Consider the following 26,757-nt stretch of genomic DNA (forward strand, 5'->3'; position numbering starts at 1 on the left):
CATGTGTGTACATGCGTCTGCAAGTGTGAGCGTGTGCATTCAGGCATGTGCATGGGGGCGCATGCATGTGCAAGCAGATGCATGCGTGTGCAAGTGGGTGCACGCGTGTTCAGGCACATTCGTGGGGTGCACGTGTGCAGGCCGGTGATGCATGTGCCTGTGGGTGTAGGTGAGGATGTGCATGTGGGTACATGCATGTGCGCATGGGTACGTGTGTGCATGCGTGTATATGTGTGTTTGCATGCAGCTACACGTGTGTGCATCTGTGTATATGTGCATGGGTGCCTGTGCATGTGAGTACAGCTGTGCATGTGTGCACATGTGTGTGCATGTGTGTACATGCATGTGCATGCAGGCATGAGCGTGTGTACACACGGGTGCTTGCATGCACACGGGCGTTCGTGCAGGTAGAGGTGTGCAACAGACACACACGTGTGCAGGGTGCTCCCCACTTCCCCCACCACCCAGACCCCCAGGCAGTSCCAGTGCCCCAAACCTGGGGACCAGTCGGCTTGGGGACACCAATCTACCCAGTGTTGACCCCCTTGTCCCCTGAGCCGGCCTGGATTTTGTGCTCCAACCCATCTAATCGGCAACCATGTTCAGCCCCAAAGACCAAGAGGCTTAAACTTCCCCAAAAAACATTGTAAGGGGGGGGGGGCGCCGGGGGGGGGCAGTTTGCTCTGCTGTGATTTCACTGGCTCACGTTCGGTGCGGTGCCGGCTTACTGTCAGCGCGAGGAATTAAAAGAAAGGCTGACGTTATTTCCTCTCTTTCTGGTTATTGCTGCGAAAGAGCAGGAAACCGGAGTGGCAGCCCCTGACGCACCAGCACGGGGGGGGGCCAGGGCCCCGCACGCTGCTGGGGCCTGGCACTTTCTGCGAGGAAAAGCGRCGATTTTGGGTAAACCACGCAAGCTGGTGTGAAAAAACTAGTCTTTGCACGAATACGTTGCTCAAGCTCGGAGCAGTTTGCCTGGGCCCGAATGGGGCAGCGGGACATGGCCTCCTGGGAAACGGGGTAGGAGGGCCCGGGAGACCCAAACTTTGGCTTTTTTGCAGTATTTTCAGGAGTATCCCCCCCCCCCCACTCCAGCCCTGGGCCCCGCTGGGGTCGACGCTTCCCAGCAGCGCACTACGTTTCCCAGGGCGCCGCGCGGCTTTTGCGAAAAYGCAGCGGGGTAATTTCTCGTTAGAAAGAGAGCAAGAAAAAAAAAAAAAAGAAAGAAAGAAAAAATAGAGGGGAACAACAAAAAAAAAAGAAGCAGCAGAAGAGGAAGAATCAAAGCTTTGAGCGTCATGTCTAGGAATAGCATGGGAGCGCTGCCAAGTCATTACAGCGGATGAGTAATCCACTTAAGTCATTCCTCTAAAGCCCGCTCCTTGTAAGAGAATTAAAATACCGCCTTACATCAGCGAGCGCGGCCCGGGGCGGCGGGCGCCGGCGCTGCCCCCCCCCCCGGCCCCACCGTGCCCCGGCGGAGCGACCGGGGGCTTCACGCCGCCCCGCGGAGGGGGGGTCCCGCGGCCGGGGGGCTGCCGCAGCTCGGGATCTCCCTTATAGGGACGGGGAAGAGCCATAAAAGACCCGTTTCCGCCACCCCGGAAAGGCTCCTGCCGCCTCTCGTCCCCCCCCCGCCGCCAGCACTGCCGCTCCGTGCATGCACTGAGCGTGTCGGGCCTCAGCTCCGCCGGGTTGGGGCGGGGGAGAGGGGAGCGCCCCAGCGGGGCCGGAGTCTCCCGTCAAGTCGCATCCCGAAATCCCTCCCGGTGGTATCCCGAAGTTTCCCCAGCCCGGTCGCATCCCGAAATCCTCCCCCCCTCTTCCCAGTCCCGGGTCTGCCCGTACTCACCGGCTTCAGCGGGCGAGCGGCGGGCGGTGCATCGGCGAGGCCGGAGGAAGAGCGCTGTGGTTTGCTTGTGTTACTTCTATCGGGGATGAAGGGCTGGGGGATGAGTCATCCCCCACTCAGGGAAGTGGCGTGTGAGTGTGTGTGTGTGTGTGTGTGTGAGCGTGTGTGAGTGTGTGTGTGTGTGTGTGTGTGTGTATGTGCGCGATTGACTCTTTCGTTACCGGAACGCCTGGGCTTTTTGGGGCTCTCGGCAGCGGGGAGCCCGCTGCTTCGCTGAATGAGTGTGCAGGGATTTCCAGCCCGGTTCCCCGCGCCCCGGCTCCTCCCGGCCCGGCTCCGGCTCCGGCTCCGGCTCCGGTTCCAGCTCCGGCTCCGGCTCCGGTGCCGCTCCGGTGCCGGCGCCCCGCGGGGACGCGCCGCCGCGGCGGAGTTGTCGCCGGGGCCGGGCGGGGAGCGCGGGGAGGGCGAGCAGCGGGGTGATCCCGACCCTTCAGCACCTCTCTCTTGACCAAATTTCCCCTTTTTTAAATTATTCTTAATAAATTCCTTTTCGTTTCGCTTCGGACCGCTGGATTATCCCGAGGCAGCGTCGACGGGACGGCAAGAAAATCAGCTCCAAGTCGCAACCGGAGATGGACTTACCGGCGGCCGGAGAATCCGCGCCCCGGGCCGGCGGCGGTGCCGGGCTGCAGCCCCGCGGGAGCCCACCGAGGTACCGGGGGGGGGGGAGAACCGGGGACGTTACGGGGTCCGAGCCCCCCGGCCGGGCTCGGAGAATCCCCCTCCGCCGTGCTCCGGGACTGTGAAAGAGCCCGAAAATCCCCCGTGACTCATCCCGGGCCCGGCAGCCGGGGGCGCGGAGGAAGCAGAAGCGGAGGGACGGAGGGGACGCGGCGACCGGGGGCCGCGGCGGGCTGCGCTCACCGGCTCCGCGGGCGCGCAACGGGGCGCAGCAGCGCGGGGCCCGAAAGCACCGTGGGAAAATCTCGAGCCCCCGGCGGGGCAGCGGGGGGTGTGTGTGTGTGTGTGTGTGTGTGTGGTGGAATTAGGGGTGCCCCGACGGGCCCCGATGCTGAAACCGGGCGCCGCGGAGGGCAGAGATGAGTGGCGAGGTGTTTCCGAGGGCGACATTAACCCTTTCGTTACAGGAAAGCGCCCCGCGAGGCCTGACTCAGAGCTGCCACTCAGAGCGAAAGAGAAATCCCGCCAGCAAACAGCCTCTGGGTCCTCCCGGCCTGAGAAACTCTTCAATGCACGGTGGGATCGGGCAATATCGAGCAATATCGATCTGTACGAAAGCTCGGCCTCAGTTTCCCCCCGGCACAAAGCGACCGGCTTCCCGGCGCTTTCCTCCCTCGCGCTCCTCCGGGCAGGGGACGAGSGGCCTCGTCCAGCTCCTGCCAGCGGGCAGAAGGGTTTTATGTTTTTTCTTCTCACCCAAACAGACACTGTAATAAATTCCCTTTTGTCACCCGCATGCCACTAGAGGACAGTGTCAGGCTGGAAATAAACTGCATTTGAGGCCCATGGGGAGCCGAATGCCTGCAGGGTGGGAGCCGACCCCTTYGGGAAGACACGTCCCTGCTTTGGACCACGAGGGACAGAAAAGTCTCTCCCCAAAGTGGGTTTTCTCCATGTCTTTGTATGGTCTTTTTCTGGAAGATCTGCTCTAGGAAACGTGAATTATTGAGCTCGATATACTTTGGTTAGGCAGAGGCCAGGCTAAGTCTGGCTCTGTCATCCGTGCGCTGAAAGGGGGCAGTGCTCAGCCAATGTGTAAAATAGGCAAAGCCCCGTTGCTTTGCAGGCGGCACCAGGCCCCACGCTGGCAGTTTTATCCCGCTCCTCCAAAATCCTGGCAGGAGAAACGGTCTGTTTCCCATGGAGGAAAGACAGCCACATCCACAGGTGAGGAAAGAGCGGGGCTGGCCCAAATTTCCCAAAACCCTGAATCTGCCAGAGGCACTCAGAAATGTGGGATCAACCCGGTCTCATGCCACATCTGAGCCTGCTTTGAGCTCAGACTAGTGACATCCCGAGGCCCCCTCCAGCCTCAATTAACCCGTGATCCTGCGGGGTCTCCGGCTGCTTCATCCCAGCACATGGGTTAGCAGCAAGCAGCCTCCTTATTTTTGGTGCTGAGGGTGAGACGCAGCTCCAGGGTGAGCCTGCAGCCAGGATCTACCAAGGAGGAGAAAAAGAAAAAGAAAAAACAAAGAAAAAAGAAAGTCGGGTGGTCGGAAAGCCCCGGGATGCATGTGAGCGCACGTGGCCAGCTCGTGAATATTCAAGGTTGCACAGCTATAAAAGCAGCCRATGAGCCGGCAAGAAGGTGCAACCCAGCTTCCCGGCAGGTCCCTTCACCCAAGTGACGACCGGTCCTTGCTGCGGCCCCAGGACATGACCTCCCTGGTGGGKGCAGGTCTGGTCCCAGTCGGTCCAGCTGAATTTCCCCCCGCAGTGATTTTTTTCCCCCGCTATGGGGCAGGGAGGGATGGCTGCAAGGCTCCATCAAGCTGAAGGCTCCTCGCCCCAGCGATGCCTCGGACAGATAGACGGATTGACGGATGGGGAAAGCACAGGGCCTTTTGCAAGGTGATGGCAAGCGCAAAGCCGTACGCGGACACCTCCCTAAATATACCGCACGGGTAGATGCTGCCAGATGCATCTGGCTTTCATTATAAATGTGACATTTTATTTTAAATTACTTGTCTAACAAGGCATATTGTGAACAGAAAACTGTAAACGACATCCCTGCATTTAGGTACRCTGCGATTTGTCGCTGCAATCCAAGCAAGCTCCTGCAGGGAGGACGCATGGAGCGAGTCCCTCGCTGCGCTCCCCGAGCATCGGGGAGGCGCCGCACCGGTGCAATTAAAAATAACAACACGAGCGCCTGCAGCGGTGCTTTAATTTCCTCCGGGAGCTTGGGGCCAGGCCAGGAGGTAAAAGCCGCCCTGCTTTTGGGTCGTACGAGGAGAGCTTGGAGCAGCAGCATCATTTCTGCACAGGGAGCGGCTGGAGCTGAGCGCATGTTGGCAGCACCTGGGTCCATGCCCTCTTGCAGGGGCAGGGTGGGTACCCAAATGCCCAGGTCCTGGGGGCACAAATAAGCTTTAACAGCCCTGAGCAACCTCACCTGGGGCTTCCATGGCACCCATGGGTGCAGGGGCTCTATTTAAGCTCAGCTGGGGGTTCTTTCACCTCTATTTAGCTGTGCAGGAGGGGTGCTAGTCTCCTGCCTGGCTGTGCCCCCCTCCCACCAAGCTGGTCCCAGAGCACGGGCTGATTTCCCGGCTCGGCCTCCGCGCTGCCTCCTCACCGCCAACTTTCTCGCCCAAACCTGGCTGCGATCTCCAGGTTTGCCCCGCTCGGCTCCCACGGGACGTGTTGCTCCCGGCCCATCGGGAGCAGCCAGTCCTTGCTGCTCCCCCTGGTTCGTATTCCTCAGTACGGTCAGCGGCGCTAATAAGAGATTCAAGTTTTGGGGGGGCAAACGCGCTGCAAAAGGGGCTGGGAGTACACGCAAGCATTTGCATCGGTGCTGGAACGTGTAGGTGGGGATATTCGTAGAGGGGCCCGTGCACACGTGAAGGGGTGCGTGTGTGTGTGTGCAGTGATTTGCACACGTAGGGGCACCCAAATTTCTGGGGAAATGCACCTGCGCAGGAGCACGTGAGCGTCAAGGACCACATACACGCCCAGGGYCCCTGGCGCGCACGTGTGTGCACGCATGCTGCGCTCCCAAAGTGCATCGGTTTGGCAACGGGACAAATTAGCGGGTGTTTGCTGGAATAACCCCCTTTTAGGGCTTTCCAGCTGCTCCCTGGAGCATGCTCCGAGCCAGAAGCCTCCTGAGCTTTTGCTCGCGCCGAGCAAGGCCGGACCATCTGCGCGGGCACCGCTGCGGCGCCCAGGCTCRCGGCGGCGCTTCCGTCACACCTCGCCTCCCCGGCACATCCTGCGCGGCCCCGTTCGAGCCRGCCCCCGCGGCTGCTGCTGCCGCTGCCGCCGAGCCCGCTTCCTGCACAAGCGAGGCAGGAAGAGCGAGAGGTTCCCGGCTGCCCCAGGAGGTCCCCATCGTCCCTGGATGGAGGTGGCTGCCTGCCCCGGCTGATCTCTCCCATGGCTTTCTTCCGGCGGCTTTTCCGCTTGGGCACGGAGAAGAAGAAGCCGAGGCGCTACGAGCACGTCAGGCGGGATGTCAACCCCGAGGACGCGTGGCTGGTGTTGGGCGAGCTGGGCGACGGCGCCTTCGGCAAGGTCTTCAAGGTAGGGCGKCAGGGAGAGGCGGCGGGGGGCGAGCGGCCCGCTGCCGCCGGGATCGCAGCTCGGCGCGAGCTTCCCGGCAGCCTGGCCGYGGATCGAGGCCGTCCTCCTGGAAAAGAGCTTCGGAAAAATGCCTGCGGGACTTTGCTTTGGAAACGGCTCCCTAAATGCTTTTTTTTGCCCCCACAACTGTGGCCGGTGCTGCCTTATAGCGAGCTATAGGTGATGGCCATCGAACGGCATCCAGCACGCGCTGCAATAAGCTGGAAAGCCTCCAAATTGCTTTGGGTTTTTAGCAGCTCCCTTTGCCAGGAGGGAGAGGAGACGTGGCAGGGACGCTGGGGACCCTCATGTCCCTGGGATGCAGCCTGTGTCCTCCGGCATGGAAAGAGCCACTGTTTTCCCAGGATCAAGCAGCTCCTCGGACACACGGCAATCGGGACCGTTCCCTTTCCAGGGTGCAAACGGGTGGCAGGAAGGACCATCCCCGGGGTGTTCCTGCACGAGGCTGGCTGGGGTTTGTCCCCCCTTTTTTTCAGCAGGGGATCCCAGAGTTGGGCACGGCCGGAGCGTTTGCATCCTTCATTTTTGCCACCAGTTGGAGACGGGGCTGCTTTGTTTTTTTTCTCTTGTTGTCACCGAAACCGCGATGCAGAGGCTGAGCTCAACAGGAAACCCGCCGTGCTGCTCCCCGGGGCCCGCGGTGCCCCGGCAGCAGCCGCCTTCCGGCGCCGGGGCCCATCGTGCAGAGCCCCGGCACGATCGGTGCGCTTGTGGCACCAGGAACCCTCCCTGGGCTGGACCCGGCCAAAATCAGCCTCTCGTTTGGGGAAACTTCCCTGTTGGCACCTGCTTTTTGGGGCCGTCAGCCGGAACCCAGCTGTCGGCTGCGAGCGTGCCGCGATTAAAAGCCACAAGGACTTCCGCTGGGTTGGGGAGATGCGCCCGGTCCCCGCTGCCCTGCCGCGCTCTGGGCTGGGGCRGGGACCCGAAATCCTGCCTCCTGACCTGGTCTGCTAGAGGAGAGGGGCTATTCCAGGCTCATGATACAAGCCAGGGTCATGGCATGATATAATATCGCAATATGGAGCAGCCTATCGCGATAGGACGTTTCATTGAAGCGTGGTCAGCCAGATCATCTCGCAACGCGACGTATCACGTTGCAACGCAACGTAGCACCTGCTTTTAAAATGTGTTTTCCAACCGCCTTAAACTTCTTCTCTCCAGGCCCAGAACAAGGTGACGGGGGCCCTGGCCGCGGCGAAGGTGATCGCCACGCCGAGCGAGGAGGWGCTGGAGGACTACGTGGTGGAGATCGACGTCCTGGCCTGCTGCGACCACCCCAACATCATCAAGCTGCTGGACGCGCTCTACTGGGATGGGCAGCTCTGGGTGAGCAGGGTCTTGGCAGTGCGGCTCTAGGGACAAATTTGGGAAGGGGCAGGTTTGCGGGCTCAAAGGACAAGCTCCCCATCTTCCTTCACCTAAAYGAGGGACGCTTGCAGACCAGGGCTTTCTTGAGTGCTGTCCCCACCAAGAACCACCTGCAGGAATAGGGAGAGGGAAAAGAAAAGCTCTCCCTTGCAAAATGAGCTGGGACGGTGCCGAATTATCTCTTCCRTTGCTGCCGGGATGTGCTCATCCCTGTTTTCCCAAAGACACGTTTCTGGCAAAGCAAGAGCTCATGCCCTGTAGCCGGGGATGTTTTGCTGCCCTGATCTCCTGGGCTTCCCTTCGCACCTGGTACATGCCCGACCTTGTGTCCTGCCTGTCAGGACATGGCAGGAGATGGCTTCTCCTTGATCTGTTGACGCGGCTGTCAGTGCTGCTCCGCGCCAGCTGGCGTGGACCTCCTCTGAGTGCTGCCCTGCTGCTCTCTCTGCAGATCCTGGTGGAGTTTTGTGCAGGAGGGGCCGTGGATGCTGCAATCTTGGGTAAAAAAACAAACAAACCTCTCCTGTGTCTTTAGTTGCATGGCCATCGGGGGTTTGTGGTTGATGGTTGCAACCCAGCCCCATTTCTCCATGCCACCTGAGACCCCCCTTTGCCTCCRGGGTTGCCCCTCCATGGGGCTGGCTGCCAGGGCACGGGGAGGCTTCAGCCCCAGGTGTTGCTTTGCATCTCATTGCAGAGCTGGAGAAAGGCCTCACGGAGGAGCAGATCCGAGCGGCCTGCAAGCAGCTGCTGCTGGCGCTGCAGTACCTGCACGGCTGCAAGATCATCCACAGGGACGTGAAGGCTGGGAATGTCCTGCTCACCCTGGACGGGGACGTCAAGCTGGGTGAGCCCACAGAGAAGGGGTTGGTGTGGGAGCCGGCTCTTGCTCAGGCCAACCGTGCTGGAGGACGGGTGTGGGTTTGTCCTCTCCCAAGGGACACGAGTTGCTGAGCAAGGCCGGGGGTTTTCTCGGATTGAAGTCAGTCCCTACTTCCCTGGGAGCTAGTGCCTGCATGGAGCAGTGCTCCAAGGATGCTTTCTAAATGCTGCTTTCTATGAAACAGCCGATTTTGGTGTCTCTGCCAAAAACTCCAGCACTTTCCAGCGCCGGGCATCCTTTATCGGCACCCCATACTGGTAGGTACGGGGTGGAAATCCTGGGGAACGGCGGGATGTGGGAGCACAGCCACGTGGGCTGGGAAAACAGAGGTGTCCTCCAGCTCAAGGTGGATCTCCTGATCTACAGCCCTGATTGTTGTTTGTCTTGTGGATGCTCAAACCAGCTTTGCTCCTGCTGCAATAGCAGGAGCATCTTCTTGAGGAACCAGCTCTTTCCTTCTTCCCCTTCTCCAGACAAAACCTTCTCTAGGATGGGCCTCCTAATATTGCGAGACTGTGCATGGCATGCTCTGGGATGGGCACCTGCTGGTGCAAGCCCTTCTGGGGTAGGGTTGGAGGACTTAGGGGTCAAATCTTACCTCTCCTGCCTATAGGGCTGTCCCTTGGGTGGACCATTCCCAGACTGCTCTTGAGCTTGGTTTCAGAAGGAAATAAGCGCTCGTCTCTAGCAGAAAGCTGGGGGCGAGCCCCCCCCAGCCCCAGGCAGGCTGCACCCCTTCCCCTCTCTCCCACACGCAGGATGGCCCCTGAGGTGGTGCAGTGCGAGACGTCCAAGGAGAACCCCTATGGCTACAAGGCTGACATCTGGTCCCTGGGCATCACGCTGATCGAGATGGCCGAGATGGAGCCCCCCCACCATGACCTCAACCCTCTGAGGGTGCTGCTGAAGATTGCCAAGTCCCAGCCGCCCACCCTGCGTCACCCCAAGAGGTGGTGAGTTCCCACACGGAGACCTTGCCCCCACTAGAGCCTGTTGCCCAATGCAGCAGATGATAGGAGAAGCTGTCCAGTGGGGCAGCTCCTGCTCAGTCATGGCAGAGGAAGTGGGATGGGTTTTTGGACCATGAATGATAGTCTCATTCCTCCAAGCCCAGTTGCAGAGGTGTTTCCAGCTAGCACCATGGGTTTCCCATCACACCACCCTTCCTGCAGAAGGTAACCTCAACAGCAGGCAGCACCAGGGTGAGGACATGGGCTCTTGTCAATGTCCTAGCAGATGGCATCACCTGAGCTGTGGGATTTCATCCCAGCAGAGCTCAGAGCCCCACAGGGTGCACCCAGCTACCACACGTTCACAGGGGGCTGTCCCGCAGGTCTGAAGACTTCAAGGACTTCTTGAGGAAATCCTTGGAGAAGAGCCCCGAGGCACGGTGGTCGGCCAGCCAGCTCCTGCAGGTGGGTAATGCCACGGGTCGCAGCCTGCAGCCTCCTTCCCTGGGATGGGGGCGCCCCTGGCACTTTGGCACCCCGTGCTACCTCTCCCCTGGCAGTGGCCCTGCCCACCTCCCTTGCTTGCGTGCAGCATCCCTTCGTGGCAGACGTCTGCGACAAGCGGCCGCTCAGGGAGCTGGTGGCCGAGGCCCGGGCTGATGTGCTGGAGGAGTTTGAAGAGGAGGAGGAAGAACAGGCCCTGCCAGTGAGTAGCAGCTGACTTCTTGCGCGGGTGCAAAATCCAAGAAAATGAGAAGCTTTTGGAGATGGGAGCAGGGCTGCTCAGCCAGGAGAGGTGCTGGCATGTGGAGACTAACCTTGCCTCTGTTCTCCACCCACAGCCCAGGCAGGAGCATGGAGACTCCCTCTGCCTCCCATCCCCTGGTGAGCCGGAGAGGTCCTTGAGTGCCACCAACGATGGAGCAGTGCCGCCATGCCCAGCTGCGGGAGAGGGGCAAGGGCCAGCTGTGGCAGCGGCTCCCATTGCCCCTCATGGGGACACGCAGGACTCTATGGAGCAGGCTGGGAGGCCCCACGAGGGGCAGGACGCCCACCCCCGTGTCCAAGAGGAGCCAGGACAGAGCATCCCCCGCCTGAGGCCCAAGAAAGTGTCCGACTTGCTGAAGCAAGCGAGGCGGAAATCCTCGCCCATCCTGACGGGCTCCGTAAGGCTCCCTCCAAAAAGACCATCTGAATTCCTTAAGCTGATGAGGCGCCGGTCATTTTTCGGAGGGTTCAAGTCCTATGAAGTTGTCAGCGAGCAGCATGGGGCGGATGGAGGGGAGTTGAGCGGGGAGCAGCCCCCCGGGCACCTCCTGAATGAGCCAGGGCGGATGGCTCTGGATGCTCTCCAAGGGACACCAGACCACGTGGAGGTGGGAGAAGGAGTTAAAGGGTGTCGAGAGGAGCCCAACGCTCTGGAGAGCCCCTCCAAGATGGCAGAGCTCCTCCCGGGGAAAAGTCATGCAGGGGACACTGCTGAAATGCAAGAGCAGAAAGTGGAGCAGGTTGGACCCGTGGCAGAGGGACAACAAACAGCTGCTGCAGCCCAAACAAATCCCACTTTGCCCCCAAAAAGTGACGCCGAAGAGCAGTCAAGGGGACACACAACTTGCAATTCGTTGGCCTTGCCCCAAGACAGAGTCGATGGGGGCTGGATCAAAAGCTCATCTGCAGAGATGCTGGATAACGCCCCTGTCTCTATCCCTGGGAGGTGGGCAATATCGGCTGAAAGGAGAAGGAAAACGCGAAGTCTAGTTGAGAAGCAGCACCTGGATCGTGCTTGTGGCAGCAGGCCCCATGCCACCCGGTGTGCAACGGGGGGATCCCAGCTGGTGGCAGCCCTGGACCTGGGGCATGTCAGGACCAAAGCCCAGGGCTTCGAAGAGTCGGTTGCAGAGCTCAGGCATGGATTTACTGGATCATTGCTAGAGCTGAAAGATGCTGGGGTTAAGCTGCAGACTGAGGTTGGCTCCAGCATGGCTGGAGAATGGGAAGACGGCCCTGGAGAAGGCAGGCGTGGAGCTGAGAGAGCACCCAAGGGACCTGAGGGTGACGGAGAGCCTGGGGAGACTGACCCAGGGCAGGAGACGGTGCCACCAGGAGAAACGTTGCTCATACAGAGTGCAATAGAGGAGGTGGCAGTGGGGTCAGAAGAGCTTGAGGGGTGGCAGGAGACACCAGATGGACAGGGAGAGACTGGAGAGGGAAACAATGGGGAGAAAAACACAGCGGCACATGAATCCACTACTAACTCCTTGGAGCTGACTGAGCAGGATGGTGAGGAGGAAGCTGCAGACACTATGACGACTAGCCACCTTGGCGAAGACGATCAGTGCTCAGTGGTGGAAACTTCTCCCAAGGGAACCCTGGTGCTGGCAGAAGTGAACTCAGAAGATGTAAGGGAGTGTTTACCTGGAGACCGTAATCCTGCGGGAGATGCAGTTGGCGAGGAGGAATTGCCCGCAGGAGAGAGACTGGAGGCAGACTGTGCAGTGCAAGCAAAAGAGGGACTGGTGAGTGAGGAAGCCCAAAACTCAACAGAGGACTCATCCCCTGAGGAGATCCTGGGGCCAGTTGAAGAGGAAATGGAGGAGAAAGTGGAAAACGGCTCCAGAGAAAAGCAGCTCTTGGCTGGTTATAGTAATGCCTGTGAAAAGCAAGATGGAAATGGAGAGGAAGGGAAGGAAGAGAGGAATCTGCTTGGAGATCATGGGGTGAAGGTTACTCCAGCTCCCACAGGGCCATCAAGGGATAAATTTGGAGGAGAAATGGGTGACTTGGGCAATGGAGCAGTGCCAGAGCCCCAGGAGCCTCGTGGTGGACACCCAAAAGCCACAAAGACTGTGAGCTTTGCTGCCCTGCGTCGCACTTCTTCCTGTGTAGCCTGGAGAGTGGGGGACATCCCAGATCCACCCTCAGGCAACAGCTCCACACAAGAGCGAGGAGAAGAGCCGTTGCCTCAAGTCAACCCTGCAGACACACAAGCTCCATTGCCCTCTGGGGAGGAAGCCCAGCAGGTGAGGGGCGAAGGGGAGGATGGCCCTTCTTGGGTGGCCACCAGGGATTCCTCGGTCGGCCATGAGTTTTGGCTGAGCAGAAACACAGCCTGGACTCGCCAAGGCCTAGCTTGCTAGGGGACTTGGAGCACTTCCAGATGGAGATGGCCTTTCTGCAAAGCAGCATGGTAGGGAGGCAAGGGAGCCCTGCAGGGCTGCAGCCTCGATGGCTTGTCTGGGCCAGGCTGCAGGGAGCCTGGTGCTCACTGTGGGCTTGCAGGTAACATGGCCATGCAGAGACCTTGCGGTCTCAAAAGTGGTAGAGCTGAACCAGCACACCCTGCCCCAGGCTGTGGTGTGCCCATGGCCGTGCCATTTCCAGAGCTAGCTCAGGGACCCGAAATTTCTCCAGGAGCCCTTCCAAGGTGAAGGCATCTGAGCAATCTCCTGTGCTATACTGAGGTTGGGGGTCCCCTTTTCTTGGCTTGCAGCAAGGTGTGGGGCCAGCCCTTGTCACTCTGTGTCAAGGAGGATCTCAAATCTGTTCCAAGAGCCCATCTGAACACAGCCAGCAGCCCACAGGGTGCGTGTTCGATTTACATACTGGACACACTGCGTTAAACCCAACACCCTACCTTTGCGCTGTGTTGCCCAGCATGGGATTTATGTCATCTGGGTTGTCTGAGCTCAAAACATTGTTCCTGGTGGCAGGAACCTCCCTCCCTCCGAAGGACGGTAAAGAAAACCCGCAGATTTGTCGTGGATGGGGAGGAGGTGAGCGTCACGACCGCCAAGACTGTCAGCAAGGCTGAGACGAGGGAGGAGAAGATGCGCTCTGCTCGGTGAGCGGTTGCAGTAGTGGAGGGGTGGTGGGCATCCCATGTCCATCCCCTGGTGAGGTGTAGGGATACGCAAGGAGCCAAACATTGCCCAGTCCCCTATCTGCTCTTGCCAGCAGTTGGTGGTTGTTTATGGGAAGGAGAGAGGAAGATCTTCTCCCATACGCTCTCAGGTCACCCAAGGAGAGCAGGAAAGGATGGGGGGAGATGGAGGGGCAGAGCCAACAGGTGAGTTCAGGATCTGTTGGACCGAAGTCCAGTGATCCTGCTTGCTGGAGAAAGTCTTCTGCACACCACTGCACTAGGGCTGGCCTTCTCCTTCCTTTAGCCACCTACAAGACAGCTGTCCAGCGTGACCTCCTCACCAGGTTGCCCCCAAAGCCCTGGCAGAGGCAGGCACCTTCAGGGCAGCCTTTGACCACTTCTCACTTTGTCTTGCCCAAACTTTTAGGCGCGAGGAGCTCCGTGAGCTGCGAGTGCTGCAGAAGGAGGAGCAGAGGGCACAGAGCCAACTGGAGCAGAAGTTTCACCAGCAGCGGGAGCAAATGTTTCGGCACATTGAGCAGGAGATGACGGTAACCTGGGGACATCCCTTGCTGCGATCCAGTCAGAGGGATGTGCAGGTCCCCCAGGCTGGCGCTCTGCCTGCACAGAGCCGGTGCAAGGGGTCACAGTCCCCCGTCAGCAGTCCCTGGTCCGTGTTGACCCTCTGCGTCTGCACAGCAGAGCAAGAAGCAGTATTACGACCGGGAGGTGGAGACCTTGGAGCGCCACTACCGGCAGCTGAAGGAGCGCCAGGAGCTTGAGTACACGGTGAAGCTGCGTGATGACGCCAAGCGCCTGAAGTCCCTCCAGGAGAAGGATGGCGAGAAGAGGATGCAAGAGCTGAAGGGCAACAAGACAGAGGTGAGGGCACAGTGGCGGCTCTCATGGTGCTGGACTCRGGACGCAGCTCTCCAGAGCTGATGGACTGCACCTGGGGCCAGTTTCCCTTGGGATTTGGGATGAAGGTCTCCATGTTTCCCACCACAGGAGCAGCGGTTCCTGCAACGGCAGCAGGAGGAGCTGAACGCAGCCTTGCAGAGAGTTGTCCAGGAGCACAAGAAGAAGATGATGTCTGTTGACTGGGAGTGCATCAGCAAGATCCACAGCCTCCGCAGAGGTGGACTGGGCTGCAAGAGCTCTGGGGCTGGGAGGAAGAGGATGGAGGGACCCTGGGGCAAGGAGAGCAGTGGGGGGTCTGGCTGGTGGGGGGCAGCCAGAGCAAGGGAGCAGAGGTGGGTYTGGAGGCTGGGGCGGGCCATGGCGGGGAGCGACTGAGCCGCACAGCGCTGTGGTCCTGCCCGGCAGCCCGCGAGTCCGTGGTGTGGAGCATGGAGCAAGGGCACCTGCAGGAGAAGTACCAGCTCTTCAGGCAGCAGGTGAAGGAGCAGCACGCCCTGCAGCGGCAGCAGCTCCGCAAGCGCCACGAGAAGGTAAGGTGGGAGCTGCCGGTGCTCTGGCTCTGCTCCTTGTCCTGGTCCCGGCTCACCCCCCGGCCCCTTTCACAGGAGACGGAGCGGTTGAACCGTTTCCACCACCTCTTGCTGGAGGAGCTCAGGAGCCAGCAGACCCACGAGCGGGCTCAGCTGCTGAAAAGCCAGCGCTGTGATGCCAAGGCCCGTCTGGCCCTCTTCAAGGGCAACCTGAAGATCCAGGAGGTTAATGGGGCCGAGCAGAGAGAGAGAGCCAAGCAGGTACTGGCCACCGGTTCCCCAGGACCCTCAAGGTTGCCCAGCATGAAATACCAGTTTGGCCACACTCATGGCCACCCCTGGGCAGGGCTGGTGGAAACCAGGCTGCCAGCAAGGCACTGAGCACCTTGGCAGGAGGGATGGGCTGTCTGAGGGCCTCAAAGCTGTGAGCAACAGCTTGGGATGGATGGTGAAAACCCATGTGAAGCGTGGTCGAGGACAGGGTTAGGAGCTGCCTCCATCTCCAGGAAGGGGAGMGTAATGTGGGTTGTCCCCACTGCAGTTCCTGCAGCAGGAGGACAAGCGGCAGAGAGCGGAGGCGCAGCAGCAGCGGGAGCAGCACGCGCAGCAGCTGCAGCAGTTGCAGCAGCAGCAGGCCGAGAACCTGGTGGAGCTGGAGCAGATGCAGGTACTGGGGCCGGAGGGCCATTTCCCACACCCCTGCTAGCTCTCCTTGAGCATCTCTCTTCCCACTCGCCCTTTGCCTTCTCCCAGAGCGAGAAGATGCACCTCCTGGCAGACCAGGAGAGGAGGCAGCTAGCGCGGCTGGATGGCGAGCATGCCATGGAGCTCAGCGAGTGGAAGCAGCGGTTGGCTGCCCGCAAGGAGGTGAGTAGCCCTGTGACGGCCCTTTGGGTTTGTCAAAGTGCCACAGACCAACCCACCCTGGGCCATTTCTCCTCCTGAGTCCCGGCCAGGAGGGACACGGCAGCTCTAGCCTTTTCTTCCAGATGCTCGAGGAGGAGCTGGGGAACTCCCTGCCTGCGCAGCAGCGCGGAGGGCCGCACGGCACCCGCAGCAGCAGAATCTCCCGCTTCTTCCACCTCCCCTCCTGATCCTACGCTGAGGCTTCTTGGGAAGAGCGAGAGCRGCGGCTGCTGGTGGCCTCCCAGGGGCTGGCCAAATGGGACCACAGGAGCCAAAAGTAGCTGTGGAAAATGCGAGGTGGGACATGAGCCACGGCCAGTCTTACGTGGGGCAACCAGGCCAGGACGCAGCACAGACCACAGGGATGGCAGATGTGGCAGAGACCTAGGTGGCCCCTAGGGAGACGGACAAAAGGCTGGGTGTGTTTGAGCCCTCCTTGGTTCCTCCCGTGCAGCCCGGTCTCCCTGTGCTGGAGGGGCCAGGATGAAGCGGCCACTGCCACCTGGAACAGCCCTGGAAGCTCCTCTGTGGAAGTCACTCTGCTGATCTTGAAGCCATGGATACGCAGGTATTGCTGGTGCCATCACTATGTGCGTGTCTTGGTGGATCACCCTTCAGCTGAGTTGCAACACAAGCAAATACATTTTATTTGTTAAGAAAGCCTATTTGTCACTATTTTACTGAAAAAAGTTCCCTCTTGTCAATGCTGTGAGCTGCCTGAGGTAGAGGTAAGGGCGCAGAGTTGTACCCCTCTGCACCCCCTCAAGTTAGACTGTGCACGCAAATTAGAGCGGCTCTCCACCCACCTTGCCTGTTTTACCYATTTTCTGTCCGATTCCTCTTTCCCCATCTCAAAGGCCCATCTAAAAAGTCTGTAGCAATTTATTATCTTTAAGCTCAGTACAAAAGGTAAATCATTTCAGGGGATGAGCAGGCACAGGACTACAGGAGGAACTGGAGACATGAACAACAGTCAGTCTACACACTGGAAATCAGACAGGCAGACAGCAACACGCAGAGGGGCCTTTTGCTAGCAGGCACTGGCAGTTCACAGAGAGATTGTGGAACTCTGCTACCAAGGCCCAAGGAAAGAGGTGATGGATTCAAGGTGACAAGAGCCAGGCAGGCTGAGCTGCAACTGTCCATCCCTATGGGGGCCCTATGTTTAGTCAGGGCATCCATGATTTAAAAGTCTTCCTGAGGTGCAGACACCAGTGGGATGGCCCAGCAATGCTGCTGGGACGAGGAAAAATCTGCCACTGATGAGCAAGTCCAGAGGGAGCACTGGTCTGCTGGGAGAGCAGAGCTCTGTCCTGTAGGGCCAGTCTTGGTGAGCTGCTTTGCCCAGGGCTCAGTCTCCTTGTTTCACTAGGACATCAGACAGGTCCTCTGTGCCCTCCAGCTTCAGATTCTGGAAAAAGGAGAAGAAAAAACAAATTCAGCAGAGTCCAGTTCATGTTTATGGTAAACATGAAACAGGTACTTAAGTTGTGTAGTCCTGACATAGCAAGACCTGCGCCCCATCTTCTTGTTCCTGGTGATTTTTGCTGTGCAGTTCCACCCACTGCTCCAACCMAGAGCAATGCTCTTCGCAGGTGTTGCTCACACCTTGCGTGCAGGCAGCGTACTTACCTTCTCATTTGCCAAATGCAGGAGGCAGGCGAACGCTAGCGGGACRGACAGATTCTTAGCCATCACAGAAGGCAATCTATGAAACAGAGCAAGAGAAGGGAGGAGGTTAGACTGGCCAGAAACTAGGCACTGAAACCCTCTTGATGGAGCATGTGCGGCAGGTCCTCCCCAAGTCCCCATTTTTCTCTGCTTTGCCCCTCTTGCTAGCAAGGTATCTGCCAAGCCAAATGCAACCTGTAGCTTCCCCCATGCAAACCCAGAGAGTGAGAGGAACAGATTTTTTTGATTAAAATTTCAGACACTAGCATGGAAAATCAATCACAGGCATTGTATGGGGGAGTGACTCGTCTCAGTGAGTCATCTTCAGATTGCCGTCCRTATTGACAGATCCAAGGCTATCATCTAGAATGACGTAACGGCATGGACTAAGGATATCTGTGACCAAAACAGCATCAGGGTTCAGGCAGCAGGTCATAACCGACCCAGATGGGTCAGCATTTGCCCAAGATCAGCTGAAGCCTGTCCCAGCTTTGTTCTGACCCAATTTAGGGCCTTTCTACCTGTGGATCAGGTCCTTTGTGATGCCGCTGAAGACCTTCTCGCCTGCTACTGCTGATTTGTCCGWCTCTTGCTCCACATCTTCCATCTGTTTAGCAAAAAAAACAGACACTGCTGAGGCAGGTTTTCCTCCCAGGGACTCAGCGCACAGCCTTGTGGACGGACAGCAAGCACTGCAAGAGTGCCACCTTCCTGTACTGCAGGTATAGTCACCGCTCAAAGTCCATACTTGCCAACCATCCCATGGGAGCAAAACTACTGGAGAGGAATTGCTCCTCTACTTGTCCAAGACTGTCTCCACAGGAGCTAAGCATAGTTACCTGTAGGACATTCTCATATCCTCAGGCCTCTTGACGTATCTGGCAAGATGTGTCCATCTGGAGTCCTCCCCTACACTCACCTCTGCCACTGTTTGTTTCTTCTGTCCATCAATCAAGAGGTCCCACATGTTTTGCTTCAGCCTCTTCATGTCCATTTTCTTGGCTGTCTTTGCATACTGAATTGCTATCTTATTGACCTGAGGACAGACATTTGGAGTTAGCTGAGAGCAACCGAGCAGAAGAAGCTGTATCCTTGGTCAGGACCACAAGAACAACCAAAACATGGTTCTCCCTTGGGAACAACAGTGAGTGCTGTCCTGCTATTAAACCCTTGATTTTTAATTGTCTTCCCTTCCGCAAAGGTCCATCTGGGAATAAGGATTCCAGTAGCAAGCCCAGGAGATCCTGTGCCAGCAAAACTATCATCTCAGGTGTTGAGAGGCTTTGCTCCAGACCTGCTTAGTGAGCAGTTCACAGTATGGGGATAACATGTGAATCCTTACCTTCTGGGGCTCAGCAATGAGGTTCAACTCTCCATACGTTGTGACATCAACACCACCGACAATCCCGTTGAGCTCAGCGTCTTGACTCGCAGGGTGGGTGGTAAGGTTAGACTCCTCCGTCTGGCCCATGAGTTCAACGGGGTCATTGTCGTCATCACTGTCTGCAGCCTGATCAAGAACAGATGCACCAGTGAGGCCACTCCACAGACATCTTTGAGGAGCCAGAGTTGTCCTCCATTGAGCTAACAGGAGCACCCATCCCTCAGAGTGACTAGATACCTGTCTACCTTTCCCATGGAAGAATTTTCTTATTCAGCCTCTCCTAACAGTGCTTAGCTTGGGCTAAAGCTAAGACCAAAGGAGACCAACCTAGAGACAGACCTAGACCTAGAGATAGAGACCTAGAATACCAGAAGACTGTTCTATATGGAAAGACAAGAGATGAGGGCTCTTCTGCCAGCGTGGGATTAGCTGAGACTTGTCATAAACACACTCACAAGGCTGCATTGGCTTGGCAGAAAGCTGAAGCTTCAGAAGAAACATACTCCAGCAGGAGCTCAAGACAGCTGGGAGCAAGTATCACTAGAAGTAAATGCCACCGTAGAGGTGACTGCAGAGGTGTGCATGGAAGGGCTGGAATGAAGTTTCTGCAGCAAATTGACTGGCAAACTCCAAAGCTAGACAGTTTAGTTGATGCCATCACAGTACCAAGAGTGAAGGGACAGAGGTGTGTGCAGAGACTTGTATGGCTTTGTCACAATTTGCGATGCCAATTCTTTTTCTCTAGGGATGAATTCTGGCCACAGATTCTCCCTAAGTTATTCCTGCTGCATATCGCGTATGTGCAACAGAGAGAAATCTGCTTGCCCCCGGTTACCTGCAATGCAGGGCAGAAGTTGGAGGTGTCATTGGGGTTGTTGTAATCATACTCGCCGATCTCATCTTCGTGATCCAACGAGCTGCCTGGCACAGCCACCCGGCAGAGCTGCAGAGACGAGACCAGGGTAAGGAAATGGAAAAACTCTAAACATTTCCCCAAACAATGCCTGCACCTTGTTAATTAACCACCTTCCCCTATTCCAGCCTGCTGGCTCCTTCTCCTCCTTACATACCAGCCCACCACCCATTCCTTTTTCCCCGCCTTGTAAAGCACAGCAGCCAAGCAGAACCCATTTGTCATCTGCAAGAGGGTCAGTTCAGCGAAAGGCATCGTGGTGGCCATTCTCCTGCCCCAAGGAGCATCCTGGAGTACTTCAAGCTGATGGCAAGGGTGGTTGTGTGCATGGAGCCATTGCTAACAGGCTTTTGGAGAAGACTCTTACCTTGACAGCTGGTTTGAGGAACAGCTGGACAATGTTGTTAGGGTCATAGTTGAAGTCTGTCGGAAGTGTGGTGCTCTTCACGTTCTGGCTTTCCAGGATGGATTTGGCCAGAGTTACAGCTGCCTGTGGAAGGTATTATCTTTATCCATGTGACATCCCCTATTCACAAGATTAATGTGCAACTAAATGCTTTGAACACAAGTCTTTGTTTGAAAGGAGGAAGTTCCAAGATGCCTCCAAAGCGGAATTCAGCACTGGTCCAGTCAGTGCACCCAGAGCCGTATGCACAGCATCCTGGGATACACAGCGGGGCCTGCAGGGTCTCTCTTACTGGCAGAGTMTTAGCCAGGAAGAATCCTGCCCTCTTCTTTACCCCATGGTTGATTTAAAAACTCTCCATTTGCAACATGACCTGGAGTCAGAAGGACCCGCCCAAACGAATGTGCATAGTGATGGGTTTACAGAGCCAGTTTCGCAGGAGAACCAGGTGAGCTGTTAGCAGGCAAGAATTCTAAGACACACTGATATGGCAGAAGCGAGAGCAAAAAGAGACAGAGGTAGAAACTCAGTGCTTACCTTAGTCTTACGGAAATACACCTCAAAGTCAATATCCTCATCAAAGTTGATTTCAAACACTTTCTTTGCATTCTTCTTCTTGGTCTCTTTTTCAGAGACAGCATCCGCTGCAGAAAGAGACATTTAATGCTTTGTGACAGAGTTAAGACAACATGCTTACTTGGTTGTCTACTCCACACAGAAAGGTCACCCATATCTTCTAAAAACCAGGCCTTTTCTCTTCTCTAGTGAAAAGYAACATATGTTGTCCTTGACTTTATATTTTAAAGGAATCATTATCTTTTTATAGAAGCAGAAAGTTTAATTTAATCTTCACTTTTTATGCAGGAGGTGGGAAACAACACCAGGATCTGTATTAGTACTCTTGCTAACTGAGCCTGTTGGGAGCATGCTTCCCTTCCTGGTGTCCAGACTCAGTATTGTTTCCACTCTGGCTAGAAAAGAGCCATGCAGGCTGGTCCCCATCTTGACTGTCCCTGCTTTATGACTCAGAAGCCATCCATCTCTAAACAAGAGGACGATCTGACAGTAGCTGAATTGTTAACATAAGTGCTGTCTGTAAATACGTACATTTGTGACGAGGTTTGAAACGCCAGTGCTCTGGGCCAGCCCACATGGACAGAGTTCGGGGACTGAAGTAGGAGTATTCTCCTGGTTTCATGGAGAGGTGGAGGCACATGGTGCCGATGTCTCCCTCTCCCGGAAGAACCGCATCAATTCTGGAAAGAGCATACACACCACTCAGTGAAATGATTCCTTGGTCACACCGCTGCCACTGGACAAGGACTGGACATTTAATACCAGGACCAGCTCTGTACAGATGCTCCCTGCTCCCTCTGCTGGTATATGTGCAAAACTCCTGCTCTTTAATCAGCAACGGTGCTGTGGGTATTGCACAGTGAATTTGTGAAGTTGCTGCAACAACAGAGGTTGATTTGCTGCCAAAGGGCAGGCTGAAAACTCAGGTGCAGAGGGTGCAGACAAGCAATAACTCTTTGGAAGCCTGAACCATATGAAAAGTGCAAAGATGTTCCTGTAATACGTTCCTGGACATACCTGAACTCAAGCAGAAAGCAAGCTATATATCCAGATGGGAAACACGAGCACATAAGTTAAAGATCCCAGAAAGCCAGATCCTAACAACAGGAGTGGGACATCAGCACGCAACCTTCTGCCACTGGAAGAAACCATTCAGCCCGACATGCTGTGGGAGTTGGGCATCAGCGACCCAGAAAGTGTCTTTAAAAGGGAAGCTGACTTGCCTCCTTTTGACACGTTATATCAGTTGTCAGTTCCCCCAAAGCATCAACACCCCAAAATGTCTCTCTAAAATTTTCATCCAGAAACCCTTGGTCAGCAGCCACTCGCACAGCTGGCTTCTTTGTATCATCTAAGGGTATCCGTAATCCCCCAGCAAGGAACTTGGCAGAGAAAGGGAAGCTTTGCTCTGGGCCTAGTTTCTGGGATTCTTCTCCTTCGTCCAAGAGGAATYGGAAGAACGCAGACTCCTTGAAGGGACTGTCCCCTTCCTTCAGCTACAGTCAGGTTCTCTGAGCACTGTTCTCCGGTTGCAATGGATTTTCACTGACTACTCACCTTTTGCTCTCACGGATTGTCCCAAGGGTCTTGAGGCTTCCTGTGAATTCCCCGATTTTGTCTGCTAGCGTACAGTTGGGGGAGTCAGCACCGAAGTCATCATTTGGCAGGGTGGGAACACCGTCCTCGACATCGCTGTCCATCTCCGCATTGATGTCAAACACTTGGTCGCTCTTCTTAAATTTATCCAACAGGGCTGACACCGACTGCAGAACGAGAGGGTGCCCAGCGGAAAAGTCACAGGACACCAGTGGCTCTACAGAGTAACATCCCACTGCCCTCTCTATCTTGGACATCTCTTTGGGGGAGATGCAGCAGGGAGCACAGAACRCAGCTCAAGTATCCCACCTTAAACAGAGCCAACAAACGTACCTCATCGTGGGATTCAGCATCCCACTGTGTGAACTGGAAACCAGCCAAGGAAGAGCAGATGGGGCGTTTTTCAATACACTGCTCTAGCAGGGCTACAGCCAAGGAGAGCAAAAAGGAGAGATTAGATGCAGGATAAAGCAACTGGCAGCKGAAGCAAGTTCCAGATGTGAAAACATTCTTAAAGCCTCGCATGTAGGCAGCTCTTCTCGAAAGTACAGTGCAGGGCTCACTGTGAAAGCACTTGGTCTCATCTCTGAGCAGAAGGGGAGAGGTCAGTTGCTACCCTAACTCAAGGGTGGCCACAGGACTGGGAATCTTGTCACAGCAGAAGGGTTTGGCAGCACAGACAGGCTTAAAGCACTTTAAAAAGGTCAGCCCTTAATATGGCGCAAACTCAACTGCCGTGCAGCTCAGACCATGTATACATGCTGCGTGACAGATCTGCCAGAGTTTAAGCTACATGTAGCGATCTAAAACCTAGGAGGTTCCTAGTTTCTCAACAACAAGTCTCAATTTGAGCAGGATCAGAGCAACAGTGCCAAAGGGTAGCTGAGAAAGAAAAACCAAGCAGTGAACAAAAGCGTAACTCAAGCTGGCTGAGCCTAAAAGGAGCACATCTGGGAGGTTAGAAAGGATGGAAAGGTCTGGATGGGCCCATTGCTTAGTGGTTACTGGCACTCACGCTTTAAATCCGCCACTTTCACAGGAGCAGAGCTTGGCAGCGCAAGCGTCTCGGAAGACGGGAGAGGCACGATTTTCGAATCAAAGAGGAGCTCGCTGTGGCAGCTGTGGGTATGCAGACCAGTGAGGAAAATGCCAGCTGTGCTGCATTCGTCAAAAGATGCTGCTGTTTTCTGGAACATGGGATCAACCTACAGGTATGGAATCAAGCACAGAATCAAGCAGATGGATGGGGTGACACTGGTCTTCTGACATGTATCTTTTTCAGCTAGTAGAGAGCCCTTACAGCTGCCTCGCACAGGAGGGATATACGCAACTAGGAACAATCTTGCTGTAACAGCACAATTTACGGACACACGTATGAATGTTAGAGCCCAAAAGAGGCTGCCACGATGAGGAAAAAAGAAAGAAATGAGGAAGACGAGGAGATGTCTCCTTTCCTCCACCAGAATGCAGCTGCTACATCAGCCCCTTCACCCACCTCAGATCTGTGACGAGCCTCCGACACATTGATGTTATTCAAGTTCTGTTCTATGGTTTTAAATGAGCGCTTTTTCTTTGTCCCAACTCTCTTGCCAGTCTCAGGAGCTGCAGCGCTTTCTTCTAAAAGGAAAATTAGAACAAGTTTCACTTAGAAAAGTTGCTAAAATGCCCTAGAGCTGAGAGATGACACAACTTAAAAATTTCACTTCAGTTTGTACAGCCAAACACACACACACGCCCAAAAAATGAGTGGGCGTGAAGTTACCCAACTGGGTATCTATTAGCATGAACCGCCGACGTTTCATCGCCCGGATGCTGCATTTCCTTTCATCTTCTCTATTTTTTCTTAGGAGCGCATTTTCATTTTGAAGCAAAGGACAGCAAGGAGCAGGGCACTTCATGCCTCAAATTAGGCCACCGTTGGTTTGCATTCAAATCTAACTCAACTAATTGTCGAATACAGGACTGAACATCAGATCCACGTTCTCAGCTCAGCTCTGTCTACTTCAGCACCCAGGCAAACTAATTTGGTATTTCCCAGCCCTTGGAAAAAAATGAAGCTAGCAGTACTTTCCCAGATGCACGAAGCGCTTCGAAATGCACGGGTGCTACATAAGTACACTGACACTGTTTCGCTTGTAGGTGGAACCAGGAACACCTTAACAGAAATCGAGTCAATGGCACACCTTCTTCTCTGCTCTCCTCGTTCTTTGTAGGCGCCGAGTCCTTGCCCAAGCCTCCGAGAACTTTGTATGCATCCGCATGGACTGCATCCACTCGCACTGCGTAAATCTTCGCACTGGCATCGAGGGTGCCAGCTGCTATCTGACAGCAGGAACACAGCATGCAATTTTTCGAGTTAGAAAGGAACAAGTCACATCCAGAAGGTGGCAAACACAGAAGACAAGCTGCAGGCCTGAATTTCTGAAAGATGCTTACTCTGTTTTAACAGCAAAACTGTGAACAACAGGAAAAGGATTTATTCTGAAACCTATCGGAGACCTAGCGGCACATCCTCTTGGTGTCATTCTATTTTACCCACGTGACAAAATCAAAAGAAGGAAGGCACAGGAAATGCCAAGTGTCCTTTTCAGATCACAGACTCACCCAGGAAAGTGAAGGGCAACCTACTCGAAACCTGCATGCAGCTTCCTGTCACTGCTCTAGTTTCCTCAGCTGTAAGACCGCTAGCTCAGATTCCTAGAGGCCGTGTTCGAAAGCCCTGATATTTGCTCATTCAAGAATTCTGCTCTCCCTCCTAGCATCAGCAAACTATTATAGCTAGTAGGTCTTTGCCCCRGCAAGTTCTTATTTTGATCGATGCCTGATATCCGCTAGACTCAGTCATGCTAACTTCCTTTCTTTTATGGCCTTGTTCTCTTACTGGCTATAACACCCAATGAAGCCTCACAACTCTTATTTTTAAACAAGCCCTTGTTTTGAAGGAACATAACAGATGAGAATTTAGCCTTTAATTCCTGTGGTACAAAAGAATTCAACRCTATAAACTTGTACTAAAAGTTACTGTGTGGCTTCTTCCAGATGTTTTGCTAAAAGTAACAGCCCGCGTGCCTTCAGTCTGCTGCAGACTTAYTTGAGGTTTGGTATTTAGGAAACCTTATGTTAAGTGCAAGGCAGAGGCAAAGCACTGCAGGGACCCGGCAGCAATTTCTCTCACCTTGAAGTTGGTCAGTTCRGAGTCCTTCTGTTTCAGTATCTCTGTCATATAGTCTATAAGGTGTAAGCCAAAAGCATTCTTCGTGGTGATTTTCTGAAACAAAGCAGAGCTGAGAGTGGATACCTGGAAAATGACACTTGTCAATCTGTCCGAGAGCCACGGTCCTGTGGGGGTATTTATAACTGAAACCACTGTCCCRTGGGGGTATTTACAGCCGAAACCACTGTCCTGTGGGGGTATTTACAGCCAAGGGAATGTGCTCTTTGTCACATCTGACTTGATTAYGCTGTAAAGGTGGTTTAAAGAGGTGTCTTGCAAGGGTGACGCACTCGGTTATTAGTTCAGTGGTCTTGCAGGAAGAATAACCGATGAAATGTGCCACCGGGTGACACGGAGCCAAACTCCCCCTGCCCYCCTCCTCCTCCTCCTGTCCCGGCCCGGGGCCACCGCGGCGCTGGGCCACCCTGCGGGCACGGAGACTCACGTTCTCGGTGGAGAGCTTGATGCAGGTGGAGTAGTGCTCCGAGATCTGCGTGTTCGTCCACTGCGGGATGGCCGGCAGCGACGCGTCCGCCTGCCTGCGGGGCGACACGGGTCACGCTGGGGCGGGGAGCCGGGACTATCGCCCCCCGCCCGGCCCGGCCCGGCCCGGCCCGGCCCGGTCCTACCTTGGCACCGGCGAGACGAGGCCCAGCGGCGACTCGGTGCTGCCGAGCTGCAAGTCGGTGGCCCGCGAGCGCCGCCGCTGCCTCCTCTCCCGCTCGTCGTCATTGCCGGGGCAGACGGCCAGCGCGGAGGTGCCCGCGGCGCCCAGGGGCCGCGGCGCGGGGGACTCGGCGGCGGCGCGGCGGCCGCCGCCGCCACAGCGCGGGGTGCCGCCGCCGCCGCTCATCCTCGCCTCAGGCCCGCCGCCGCTGGCTTCCCGCCCGCCCCTCCCCTCCCGGCCAATCAGCGCGCAGCGCCCGGGCCCTCGGCCAATCAGCGCGCGGCTCCTCGGCAGCCCCGCCAATCAGCGCGCGGCTCTCCTCCCCGCCCTCCCCTCCCGGCGGCCTTCCCCCTTTTTTCCTCGCGCAGCGCCGCGACCGCCCGGTTTGAATCGCCGCGCGCGCGGCTACTGCGCAGGCGCCGCGCGTAACGGCCGCGGGGCGGGGCCGGCGCTGAGGGGGCGGCGGCGCCATCGCTGTTCCTTCATGGCGTTACCGGCTCGGCGGCGGTAGCGGCCCTTCACCGCAGCCCCGAGCCCTCCGCTCGGTCCTCGGTGGCCCCCGGGGCTTCGGCCTGCGGAGCGAGGCCGCCCGGGCGGTGCTTCGCTTTGCCCCCGAGAGGCTCCGGACCCCCCGGGTGGGACGCAGCGCTKGGCTAAATGCTCTGCGCTCGGAGCTGCGCGCCTGAGGAAGGGCTACAGGATGGGGGAGACGAAGCTGTGTGT

At 56.4% G+C, this 26,757-nt stretch overlaps 2 protein-coding genes and 1 long non-coding RNA gene across 6 annotated transcripts in view; 1 reads left to right on the forward strand and 2 right to left on the reverse strand.

The window, feature by feature from the left end:
- The window catches only part of LOC112975321, a 3,779-nt gene extending 1,843 nt beyond the window's left edge, over positions 1–1,936 (reverse strand). The window contains exon 1 of the long non-coding RNA XR_003256561.1: positions 1,853–1,936. This is a non-coding gene — a long non-coding RNA (uncharacterized LOC112975321). The remainder of the gene's footprint in view (positions 1–1,852) is intronic.
- Positions 1,937–5,846: 3,910 nt separating this feature from the next.
- On the forward strand, positions 5,847–16,391 carry LOC112975330 (serine/threonine-protein kinase 10-like). Of its 4 annotated transcripts, none has more exons than XR_003256562.1 (18): positions 5,847–6,124; positions 7,349–7,513; positions 8,007–8,055; positions 8,253–8,402; positions 8,623–8,695; positions 9,197–9,391; positions 9,772–9,853; positions 9,981–10,094; positions 10,231–12,408; positions 13,099–13,229; positions 13,678–13,801; positions 13,953–14,132; positions 14,259–14,388; positions 14,577–14,701; positions 14,777–14,962; positions 15,208–15,368; positions 15,455–15,568; positions 15,691–15,771. XR_003256562.1 is itself a non-coding variant. In XM_026085253.1 (18 exons), exons 1-18 carry the CDS (start codon positions 5,978–5,980, stop codon positions 15,804–15,806), a joined length of 4,398 nt encoding a protein of 1,465 aa, XP_025941038.1. In that variant the 5' UTR covers positions 5,847–5,977; the 3' UTR covers positions 15,807–16,391. The 4 variants fall into 4 exon arrangements, 3 of the variants coding, with proteins under 3 accessions (XP_025941038.1, XP_025941039.1, XP_025941041.1); XM_026085253.1 differs by having other exon boundaries at positions 15,243–15,368; positions 15,678–16,391; XM_026085254.1 differs by having other exon boundaries at positions 15,243–15,368; positions 15,691–16,391.
- Positions 16,392–16,471: 80 nt separating this feature from the next.
- NCAPH (non-SMC condensin I complex subunit H) lies at positions 16,472–26,117 on the reverse strand. Its single transcript, XM_026085257.1, has 17 exons — positions 25,997–26,117; positions 25,813–25,906; positions 25,329–25,421; positions 24,337–24,475; positions 23,649–23,770; positions 23,169–23,358; positions 22,487–22,578; positions 22,115–22,320; positions 21,089–21,237; positions 20,519–20,625; positions 19,943–20,065; positions 19,498–19,605; positions 18,621–18,788; positions 18,198–18,314; positions 17,800–17,885; positions 17,240–17,315; positions 16,472–17,018 (listed from the first exon to the last, which is right to left on the reverse strand). Exons 3-17 carry the CDS (start codon positions 25,374–25,376, stop codon positions 16,959–16,961), a joined length of 1,791 nt encoding a protein of 596 aa, XP_025941042.1. The 5' UTR covers positions 25,377–25,421; positions 25,813–25,906; positions 25,997–26,117; the 3' UTR covers positions 16,472–16,958.
- Positions 26,118–26,757: the final 640 nt, after the last annotated feature.

The sequence above is a fragment of the Apteryx rowi genome, unplaced genomic scaffold (assembly GCF_003343035.1).
Source record: "Apteryx rowi isolate R43461 unplaced genomic scaffold, aptRow1 scaffold_662, whole genome shotgun sequence".
NCBI classification, from domain to species: domain Eukaryota; kingdom Metazoa; phylum Chordata; class Aves; order Apterygiformes; family Apterygidae; genus Apteryx; species Apteryx rowi.